General features: G+C 35.4%; 1 protein-coding gene across 1 annotated transcript; it reads right to left on the reverse strand.

The window, feature by feature from the left end:
• Window positions 1-1,336: 1,336 nt before the first annotated feature.
• Window positions 1,337-7,396, reverse strand: LOC139154425 (tropomyosin-like). The gene is made up of 4 exons (XM_070729065.1): window positions 6,680-7,396; window positions 2,760-2,814; window positions 1,575-1,693; window positions 1,337-1,489 (listed from the first exon to the last, which is right to left on the reverse strand). Exons 1-4 carry the CDS (start codon window positions 7,394-7,396, stop codon window positions 1,337-1,339), a joined length of 1,044 nt encoding a protein of 347 aa, XP_070585166.1.
• Window positions 7,397-11,867: the final 4,471 nt, after the last annotated feature.

Genomic DNA, 11,867 nt, shown 5'->3' on the forward strand with positions numbered 1-11,867 from the left:
GACCAGCCTGCAGTCTGCCAATCAAAAGGGCCCTGGGGAGTTGCGTGTGGTCCTTTGCACGGCCCATTTTGGGCTGGCAGAGTGCTACAGGAGGCCATGGAGGTCAAAAATTGCCCACATGCAGGGCCCCCACAACCTGTTTTGGCTGGCACAGTGCTGCAGGAGGCAGCAGCTTTTTCACCTTCTCTTTAGCAGAATTTGCCAACTAGAACTAGGTACCCTCCAAGACTGGGTTATTTTTTTACCCCATATTTCCACCCAAATATTAACCAGGCTTAACTCTACATAGCTTCTAAATCCAAATAAGTAGAACCAGATGCCAAGCTTTAAACTACTGAGATAAGTATGGTATCTAAACCTTAAGACTTGGCCTCCTAATTTTTCACATTTGATTTATTTAATATTAGTTCTCTTTTTCTCTTCTGATATGGTGTCTAAATTATTTGGCAACAGCATATTGGCATAAATATAGTTGTGCCAAAACAGACTAGGCCCCAATACAGCAAGGTATCTATATCATCTTTCAAATCCTTTTGTAAATAGAAGCTCATTAGAAGATACATCAATTTCCACAGCCTGTGTTGGTTCACCTTGTCTTTAGCAACATCTGTCAGCTAGAACTAGGTACCCTCCAAGATCTGGATGGCTGTTGTTCAGAAGAATCAAAAATATCTGGCTCTTCACCCAGGTCTTTGATAATGCAAATTTGATGAATTCAAATTTAACCTTGAGGTATCCACTGAATGCTTCTTTGTCTGTTGTTGTATTTCCATTGAGAATTAAATGCTGCAGGTGTTTGGTCAGACAATTACAAATTCATCTGATGGTGGTGGTACTATCTATCCCACATTGTTCTATCTTATCAAAATGTAGGCTGTGGTCTATTTTGTCAAATGCCTTACTGAAATCTAAGTGCACTATGTCCACAACAATTTCCTGATTCATTGAGAGAAAAGCCAGTTCGCCCAGCGGGTCATGCCGGCCCCTGCCAGGCCACTGGCAGCTTCCCATCTATCGCTCTCCATACAGGAGAGGTCCGGTCTGGTCCAAAAGGACCAGAACCCCTGGACTATGGGATTTGGGGACATTTCCTTGGAGAAGGAAAAATCCCCAGTGCTGCAGGCTCAAAACCCCGCCCCTCTCCTACAAAATGTCCACATTAGGATGCTTACTGCACAAGCTATGTCTGGTCTGGACTACTGTGATAGATATAACAGACTCCCTATTGCTGAGTGATATATCTCCTGATCTCAGGCTTCACTTTTGTCCTTACTCAAACTAAAAATCTGTGCTCATAGATGTAGGAGCAATATTACAATATTCATGTTATATTTCTCTAATGTTCAATTTTTTTTCCTTTGACTGAGAATACAACCACGTTTTTCAGTTTTTGTATTTCTACACCGCAATAATTCTTTATTTCTCCCAAATTCTTTACTTCAAATTTTTTTTCTAACTTATTAGCAAATTCTTTTACTTGTGATGCATCCTTTGCAATGAAGCAAAGATCATCCACAAATGCCAATGGTAGACAATTTTCCTCATTGCTAGTACTGGGTTTAACCAAAACCTACTCCTTCTTCTACTTTCTTGTATCCTAGCCTAATATCCAGATTCCCCATATCAAAAACAACATAGCTTAGTTCGTACTTTTTTCTTTCATTTAAATCTTTGTACATGAAACTTTTGTATCCTTTAAATACATTTTTAAAGTATTTGAGATTTATGATAGTCAGTAACTACTATCTTCTTACAAAATTTATTATCAGATGAAACCTATTTGGTATTTCCCATTGCCAAAAAAAAAAAGACACGGAAAGAAAGACCTGAAAGCAGATGTTATTCTAAAAAGTATAAGCAACTATAATTTTCCAGACTGTCACACAGAAGAATCTTGAAGCCTTTTCTATATCTATCACAAATGTTGGCACATCCTGCCATCAGCAATGGAGATTGCAATTAAATGCTAACTAAAAAAGGAAGCATCCAGTTCTTTTTGCTGATGCATAATTTAAACCATTAAAAACTAAGATTGTTATTATCCAATTTGAAACAAAAAAGCTCACTCAAATTGACAGATTTTCCTTAGTAAATTAGCCTGAGGTTTCTCTTTGTCACCACAGCTCTTGTGTTATAGTGACAATGAGTCCCAGCTGCCAAGTAGCACAATTAGATTAGTTTTGGGGATACTTATTATTTTTAGCACACTACTCTGCATTATCATCATTGCCATCATCATCATCATACATTTTGCATAGCAAATATCTTTCTGCAGCAATGGCTTAAGTGTCATCAGCTTTACAATTCTGCCTTCTCTTCTACCAATTAGCCTGAGAAAACTTGTATATTTTATTTATTACCATTATTTCTTCTGAAACTACTTTTCCAAACTATCTGATTTGACTTCTATTGATTTATTTTTATCTGTACATTATCTAAAATTATTTCCAGTTACATCAGTGTAAATATTATCTAGTATCAACCTGTTGCTGCTTTCTGCCTAAAAAGGAACCAATGTATTTCTTTGAAGGATAGAGATGGCTCAGTTTCATATTATCATAAAATTATATACAGTATCTTCAGACCCTGGAAATAAGCCAGTGTTTGTTCATTCCAGAAACTCTGAAAACCATCCAACATCATCATAGCAACTAATTTGAATGCTTGTGATCTATGCCAGCTTTTTCTCTGCCAGTTTAAGATTAAATACCAATTATTCCCCCCTCCCATAATCCTTTCTCTATTGCTTATCATCTTGCCTAATGTAATAGCCTGAAGGTCTAGGAAGCTCACATGCAATTTTGAAAGCTTCACCTGGTCAACAATGATGTGGTATTAGTGCAAATTGTAGAATTCTTCTTATATAGCAATTATCCTATACAATTCTTTTACTTTTTTATTGAATAGAATTTTATTGGCCAAGTGTGATTGGACACACAAGGAATTTGTCTTGGTGCATATGCTCTCAACATACATAAAAGAAAAAGATACATTTGTCAAGAATCGTGTAGTACAACACTTAATGTTTGTCATATATATATATAAAAACTAGTAGAATAAAAGTGCAGATTTAGTAAAAAGTCTGACAGTGTTGAGGGAATTATTTTTTTAGTAGAGTGATGGCGCTCAGGTAAAAACTGTTCTTGGGTCTAGTTGTCTTGGTGTGCAGTGCTCTGTAGCGATGTTTTGAGGGTAGGAGTTGAAACAGTTTGTGTCCAGGATGTGAGGGGTCAGTAAATATTTCACTGCCCTCTTTTTGACTCGTGCAGTATACAGGTCCTCAATGGAAGGCAGGTTGGCAGCAATTGTTTTTTCTGCAGTTCTGATTATCCTCTGAAGTCTGTGTAGGTCCTGTTGAGCTGCAGCACCAAACCAGACAGCTATAGAGGTGCAGATGACAGACTCAATGATTCCTCTGTAGAACTGTATCAGCAGCTCCTTGGGCAGTTTGAGTTTCCTGAGCTGGCACAGAAAGAACAATCTTTGTTGTGCTTTTTTGAAGATGTTTTTGATGTTAGGTGACCATTTTATGTCTTGAGATATGATAGAACCTAGAAATTTGAAGGTCTCTACTATTGATACTGTGTTGTCTAGTATTGTGAGAGGTGGAAGGGTTTCTCCTAAAGTCTACCACCATTTCTACGGTTTTGAGTGTGTTCAGTTCTAGATTGTTCCGGTCACACCACAAGGATAGTTGTTCAACTTCCTGTCTGAATGCGGATTCATTGTATCACTGTTGTATCATCTGCAAACTTCAGTAGTTTAACAGTTTATCACAGTAAAATATTACATATACTTTGCATGATTGAGTTCTAACTTACCTCGCTGCTAATTTGCTTCCTCCCGTGCTGCATGGGTATGCTTTACATGTGTGCAGGCGCATAACAAAAAAATCCAAAAATATTCAAAAGAAAAAAGCCAAAAACAAGATAGTGATACATGTGCATTGCCAGAAACTCCACTTCTACACATGTGGAGAAGAAGAAAAACTGGAAAAAAATCCCTCTCCCAAAATTTAAAATAAATAAATAAATAAGCAAATAAATAAATAAGCAAATAAATAAATAAGCAAATAGATAGATAGATAGATAGATAGATAGATAGATAGATAGATAGATAGATAGATAGATAGATAAATAAATAAATAAATAAATATGTTTTTTTTTTTAAAGAAGGTGGCCTCCACGGATTGGCACCAATCAAACTGGATCTGTGCTATCATTGTGATGTCACTAGTGGGTTGCTGCCAATTTGGGCAAACCGGTGCAAACCAGGAGGAACGCACCTCTGCCACCTTGTTTCCTAGTACTACATTTGTTATGCAAATTAAGGTGAAACAAAATTCTTTACCTTTCAATCTCACACCTGTTTCCTCCATCAGTTCTTCATGGCAACAAAATTTGCTCATGTTCATGCCTCAGTCCTATATTTCTTTCAGAAAACATAAATGTAGAACATGGGATAAGGGAAAAGCAGCAAGGAGATGAGGGGAATTTGTCTGCAACTGAAAGTTTTGACAGGTCTTACAAAAAAACAAAAGATTCAGGATAGCCAGCCATGTAATTCTAGCTCAGGTATTCTCTCAAGATGTGAGCTAAGGCTATCCAAGAGGCAGTTTGTTAGACTATTGCAAGAAAAATAACCCATACAGACTTGGAAAGAATAATTCAGACTCTGCTTCAGCTTATCTAGCAAAGAAGAGTTTACTAGTTTCTTTGGCAATTTGTTCCATTGCCAAATTGCCCTTCTATTAGAATGCCTTTCTAACATTAAAACCGGAATTTATCTTTAGAAGACAATATTTAAAGCTCAGAATTTGCCTTTCTGAATTCCTGGACTATATGTATGGCTCTGGTTTGATACCTGAATCATATTCCTCTCTAGTTGCCTTATTTCATTCAAGACTGAACATTCCTTATTGCCTTACTTTCTTCTTGTAAAGTTTAATTCATACACTCTAATCATCCTTGTTACTCTTCTCTGCATTTCCCCCAAGTTACTCTGAATCTTTTTTTACAAAAATATGATACCAAATATTGAACACAGGATGCAAAGGATTATCAAATCTAATGGAAAAATTATTTTATTTATTTTTATTTATTTGTTTTGTCAAGTACATATTGGTACAGAGATATAACAATATTTATATACATGATACTAGTAAAAGAGAAACATTAGGACAGGGGAGGGAAGGCACTCTGGTGCACTTATGCACGCCCCTTAAAAACATTTACTTACTATATGGTTTTAAAATCATGCATGTATTGATGTCCCCTAAACTGCATTTCCCCCTTTCACAAGTCTTGCAATGCTAACTCTCATTGTGGTGTAGGGTATTTCTAGAAGACATAAATGAAGTATGCTAGGACTTTATACCAACAGTATATTTTCCCAACAATGGCATACAAGGTGTGAAGATCTTTCCAGTTGCCCATTTATAAAAAGCAGGCAATTATATTAGGAGAGCAGTGATTTAAGACATGCTGGAGGCAGATGATCACTTTAGTGGTAACAGAAAACATCTCATTTCACACTGCATAGGAAAAGGCAATGGTAAATTGCTCTTGTGTTTTACCAAGAAAACCACACAAGATAAAATGAAAGCTAATATAATGCCAGGTAATGGGTCTCTCCAGTCTGACAGCACTCAATATGTTTATTATCGATGTAGATGTACTTCCATTAAGGTCTTTAGAATGTATAGTTGCTTTTTTTCTTTTCTTTTCTTTTCCCATTATAATCCATTTGGTCATCTGAGATTGCATTAAAGTCTCCTATTATTATCATATTTTCAATTGATAACTCGTTAATTTTTTCATGTAAATCTTTATAGAATTGTTTTTGATTATCATTTGGTGCATAAATTGAGACAATTGTTAATGGTTTTGTTTCTAAATCTAATTGTACTATCAAAGTCCTTCCATCCCCATCATTATATATTTCTTTTGATTCAATTAATTCATCAATATACATTGCTACACCTCTTTTCTTTTGATTAGCCAAACTAGTGTATAATTTTCCCAATTTTGAGTTTTTAAGGAGACTTCTTTTTGATTTTTTGATATGGACTTCTTGTAGGATGTTTATCTGGGCTTTTTGTTTCGTAAGTTTAGTTAATATTGGTTTCTCTTCCTTGGGTTATTCAATCCATTTACATTGACTGAAAATATTTTCAGATCATGTGTCATCTTTATTTGTAGCACCTTTTAGGTTCTTTCGGTTCTCGGAGTCGGGTATCCAAAATTAAGTCCTGTGAGATCTGTAGTTGTTTCTGCCTCACCACCAACGCTTCTTCCCCTCCACCACCTGTTGCCCCCATCATTTCATCGCTGGGCTTTGGTTGGATCTGGATTTGCGTGGTACTGTCCAGTCCACTGCGTGCTAGAAAAGATCTTGCTTGTTCTACACTTTCTATTTTCACTCTCGTTGATTGCCATGTTAGGGTCAAACCTTCTGGTATCAGCCATCTGAAAGCAATGCTCTTTCTAATTAAAATACTTGTAAGAAAATAATATTGTCTTCTAGTCTTTCGGACTCTCCTCGGAACTTGTTTCAGAATCGTGATTTCTTTCCCATCGCGTTTAAGGGACTCGTTTTTTGTGTATCTCAGTATAGCGTCTTTGACAATTCTTCTTGTGAATTTAATGTGAACTTCTCTGGGTAGATTATGACGTCTTACATATCCAGTCTGAACTCGGTAGACTTCATCAATTTCTTTTACCAGTTCTGTTGGGTTTAACTGCAAAATGGCTCCCATAACTTCTGCCATTTTTGCAGGCAAGTCTTCATCTTTTTCTTCTTCAATGTTTTGGAACCTCAGACCATGTAGTGCGGAGTGAAGTTCTAGATTGGTTATTGCTATATCAAAGTCTTTGCGGGCTGCGTAGTTGTGGTCTTCATATTCTTCTACTCTCTGTCCCACATCTTGGATTTTTTCTTCTGTCACTTGTATTCTCTTTTCGCTGTCTTGTAGTTTTTGTTGAATGACTTTTATATTTCCATCCATTTCGACAACATTCCCTTTTACTTCAGTGAGTTCAGTTCTGAATTCTGCAATTTCTTTTTTAATTTCGTCTTTCATCTCCTTCATCTCTTGCCTCAGTTCTTGTAAGTAAGTTTTCATTTCTTCTTTGTTTGTGTCGCTTTGAGTTTTTGCCTGGGTTTGTAATGCCTTGATGTCTGCTAGTGCTTCTTGAATAATCTGAAGACTAGGGTCCATCGTAGGGTTGTCTTTTTCTTTCTCTTTGGCCAACATTGTGGGTATGGTCCTTTGTTGTAACGGTGATGAGGTTGGGGAGGTCCTAGGTGTAGAAGTTGGGGCTGGAGTAGTTGGTTGTTTTCGCGTTGTTATCATAGTCACTGAAGTCACACTCTGTGCCCTGTGGGAACCTTTCATAATCCAAAATTTACTGTTATTATTTTATTTTAAAAATTATTTTATTCTAAATCTTATGTATTCTTAATAGAAAAATGGAGCAGAAAAAAGAGAAATTGAATATATTGATTCAATTAAGTTAGTGCTATAATTAATTATTGAGTTTAATTAAAAGGAAAATAGAAAGGAAAAAATAAGAAAGTAAAGGGGTGAGGGTAGAAAATATTTCAGTGAGTTCCTAAGTTCCTTAAAAGGGGATCAGGTGGGGGAGAGGAAGAAACCAATATTCTAGCACATAGCTATTTAGTAATGAAAAAGAGAAAAAATATAAAAAATAAAAACGGGAGAGAGAGAAAGAAGGAAAGAAGAAAGGAAAAAAGCAAAAAGGAAGAAAGATACAAAGGATTTCTTGAAAGAAAGGCAAATAAAAAGAAGGGGGAAAAACAACAACTAGAGAGAGTTTCTTTTAAGAGGACAGAAAAAAGAGAGGGAGAGAAAGTATTTTATATCTCTAAAAAATATTTTAAAAAAATATATTTAAAATTGTTTCTAATATTCAAAAAATATACTTATATGTGTAAAAATGAAAAAATAAAAATTAATCCAAGGGTAGTTGTAATGAACAGACTTTTAGTTAAAAAAGAAAAATATATCAAAAGTTCTAAAGAGAAAAGGGTCCAAAAATTTCTAATGAGTCCAAATAAAGTGAGCCTAACTTATACTCTAATAAAATTAGAAGGGAAAAAAAGAAAAATGAATCCAAGACCAATGTCCAGAGTAATTTCCAAATTCAAATACTAATAAGATAGTCCAAGTTTCTATATTGTATATATAAAAAAAGGAAAAAACAACGAGGAGTAGAAAAATAAAAATACAAAAAGTATCCTTACGCCTCTAAAATCACACAAAAAATAGTCCCAGCAAATCCAAGGAAAAGATTAATAAGGGAATAAAAATAATGTCAAAAATTTTAAAAATAAAAGGATAAGATGAATAGTCCAAAATTCATTTCAAAAATTTATAACTTCAGTAAAATTCCATTGAAATAGCGTAAATTGGATTAGTTCAATTCATTGGTTCCACAGTATTCAATTGATTAATATATTTTACTTCATTCACTCCATAATTTCCAAATCAAACATTAGTTTTGTAAAAAGAAAAGAAAAAATTTATATATCAAAATTGTGACAAGAAAAAATAAAAGAAGAAAAGGGAAAGTAGACACACCACACTATAATCTTAAGGTAGGGGGAAAAAAAGAAAGTTATACTCAATTGTAACAAAGGCAAGTAGTTCCGGCTGAACTTCTTCTCCGTGGATGGATATCACTTACAATTTTCTTCTTTTGTTATATTCGCCTTAAAATTTAAGATCTTCTTTTCCCAAACTTGAATAGATACCAAAAGAATTCCGTGTGGTGCTGTAAATCTCCTTTATCTGCTGATCTGCTGTTTGTAGACTTCTCTTCTATTTTTGAACTTCCTCTTTCGGCGATCGCTATGGCTGTGTCCAGGCAGCCGCCTGGGCGCAGCTCTCCATGCCTGCAGCTGCGGGGTTATCCCTAACCCCCAGGACCTCGGCGATCCGTCCCAGGGTGTCCAGGAGACCCCCTGTCCTGGGCCGACCCCTCCGGTGTCGGCGCAACGCGAATCCGCGTCCTGCAAGTTGGAAGGGAGGACTGCGGTGCCGGAGCTCAGCCTCCGCTCCTCCGGCGCGATCGGGCTCCACCCGGAAGTCCCACTTTGACATCTTGGGCATCAGTGAATTGAAATGAACTGGAATGGACATTTTGAGTCAGAAGATCATATCACTTACCGTAAAGTCTCTACTTATTTATTCAACCAATGTGCTGAACATATATTGAGGGAGACTGGATTGGAAGAGAATGAGTATGGTTTCAAAATTGTTGAAAGAACATCAATAATCTGTATTACAGTGGTAAAATTACTCTGATATGGAAATATAAATGATCTGCAAGCTCAAATAGGGTAACGCAAGGATCATAGTGACAAAATGTTGGACTATGATTATAAAGACCAAACTAATGACAACAGGTATTAGAACCAGCCTTAGAAGTGACAATGAAGGCACTGACATGTCAGATAGTTTCTGCCTTTTAGGATCAACCCAATAGTAAAGGAAACATGAGTCAAAAATATGACTTGGTAACAATAACAATAACAATAACAATAACAATAACAATAACAATAACAATAACAATAACAATAACAATAACAATAACAATAACAATAACAATAACACTAACAATAACAATAACAATAACAATAACAATAACAATAACAATAACAATAACAATAACAATAACAATAACAATAACAATAACAATAACAATTTAAAAAATTCTTGGAAAAGATATGTTTTACTTTGTTTTTATTTTAATTTATATTGTGGTTTTTAATGGTTTTTATGTTCCTTATCTTATTACATACATTACACAATCATTATGTGCAATGAGAGGCTATATAAATTTGATAAATTAAAGAAACAAAATATTGTTTTGTTCAGGTGGTACCTGAACACACTTGTAAGTGGATCACAAGCTTCCTAAAAGACAGGAAACAGCAGGTAAAGCTAGGCAAAATCACACCAGACACCTATACAATTAGTACAGGGGCCATCCAAGGCTGTGTACTCTCTATATACCAATAACTGCATCTCAAATTATCCATCTGTTAAACCATTGATGTTTGCAGATGATACAACAGTGATTGGTCTAATTCAAGAAAATGATGAAAATGCATACAGATGTGGTACGACCAGAAAAATCTGGAACTGAACACACTCAAAACTGTAGAAATGGTAGTAGACTTTAGAAAAAACTCTCCCATCCTACCACCTCTTACAATAATAGACAACACAGTATCAACAGCAAAAACCTTCAAATGTCTAGGTTCTATCATATCTCAGACCTAAAATGGTCACCTAACACCAAAAGCGTCATCAAAAGAGCACAACAAAGAAAATTCTTTCTGTGCCAACTCAGAAGCTCAAACTGGCCAAGGAGCTGCTAATACAGTTCTACAGAGAAATTATTGAGTCTGTCATCTGTACCTCTATAACTGTCTGGTTTGGTTCTGCAACCCACAAGGCAGACACAGACTTCAGAGGATAATCAGAGCTGCAGAAAAAACAATTACTGCCAAACTGCCTTCCATTAAGGACCTGTATACTGCACAAGTCAAAAAGAGGGTTTTGAAAATATTTACAGATCCCTTGCATCCTGGACATAAATTGTTTCAACTCCTACTCCAAAATGATACTATAGAGCATTGCACACCAAGACAACTAGACACAAGAACAGATTTTCCCAAATGTCATCACTGTGCTAGACAAATAATTTTCTCAACACTGCTAAACAAATAATTTTGTTACCACTGTCAAACTATTCACTAAGGCTGCATTACTATTAATATTAGTCTACTCATCATTCCTATCACCCATCTCTTCCCATTTATGACTGCATGACTGTAACTTGTTGCTTGTATACTTATGATTTACATAAGGTATTAATATTGATTTCCAGATTGCTTATTTGTACCCTATGACAATCATTAAGTGTCGTACTTCATGATTCTTGACAAATGTATCTTTTCTTTTATATATACTGAGGGCATATGCACCAATGACAAATTTCTTATGTGTCCAATCACACTTGACCAATAAAGAATTCTATTCTATTCTAACATACATAATATTAGAATTAAGTCCAAATGGTTGGGTTATTAATATATAAACAAGCCATCAACCTATTTAATATATAAACAAGCCATCAACCTATTTGAATACTTTAAATGTAGTGCTGTATGATGATTGGCTATGGTGTTTTAAGTTTGCCCTAAGAGGGACCCAGAGATTGTAGTTGAAGGCTGATGTGCTCCAGAATGCTGATTCATTCATGATTAAATGTGTGTCTAATAAGAAGCTCTGTGTGAAACTCTGTAACTCTCTGAAAGTATTGAAGTGTTCATTAGCTATAATCTTTGTTTGATGTTTAAGACAAAAACAGGCTGGTAAGAATATTATAGTATTTTTTTATATTGACTGACTGAGCAGGGAATGACCTGGACTGTTTAATTGGACTGTGCTATTTATATAAAGTAAAGTAACTCATCATTTACTGGATATCTACTGCAGTCCCACATTCCTTAATACATGATAACCGAGGGGTCATTCTACAAACTTCCTTAACACATAGCATATTCAGATGTTATTATATGTATAAACCCACAACATTCAGAATTGCACCGCCCATGGATTTCCCTATTATACTCTATGGAAGCCAATTTTGAACTTTGTAGAAGCAACATAAAAAGAACATTGACATTTTTTAACATTAGTATTATAGAAAACCCCTAATAATTCCATGAAAACAAATAAATGGATCATAGAAAAAATCAGAGTCTCATTCAAGGCACAAATTACCAACTATAATGAGAGAACATGTCCTCAGATCAAAAGGACCGGAAAAGAA

Source organism: Erythrolamprus reginae, chromosome 1, assembly GCF_031021105.1.
Source record: "Erythrolamprus reginae isolate rEryReg1 chromosome 1, rEryReg1.hap1, whole genome shotgun sequence".
Classification (NCBI taxonomy): Eukaryota; Metazoa; Chordata; class Lepidosauria; order Squamata; family Dipsadidae; genus Erythrolamprus; species Erythrolamprus reginae.

Excerpts from the sequence above, each read along its gene's own strand:
- LOC139154425 (XM_070729065.1), bottom strand. The coding sequence starts at position 7,396 with ATGAAAGGTTCCCACAGGGCACAGAGTGTGACTTCAGTGACTATGATA. Across the intron at positions 2,815-6,679 it reads ACCGAGTTCAGACTGGATAT|GTGAAGCTTTCAAAATTGCA; the intron begins GTAAGACGTCAT and ends ATTGTTGACCAG. Across the intron at positions 1,490-1,574 it reads ACAAGAAAGTAGAAGAAGGA|GATGCATCACAAGTAAAAGA; the intron begins GTAGGTTTTGGT and ends TTCATTGCAAAG.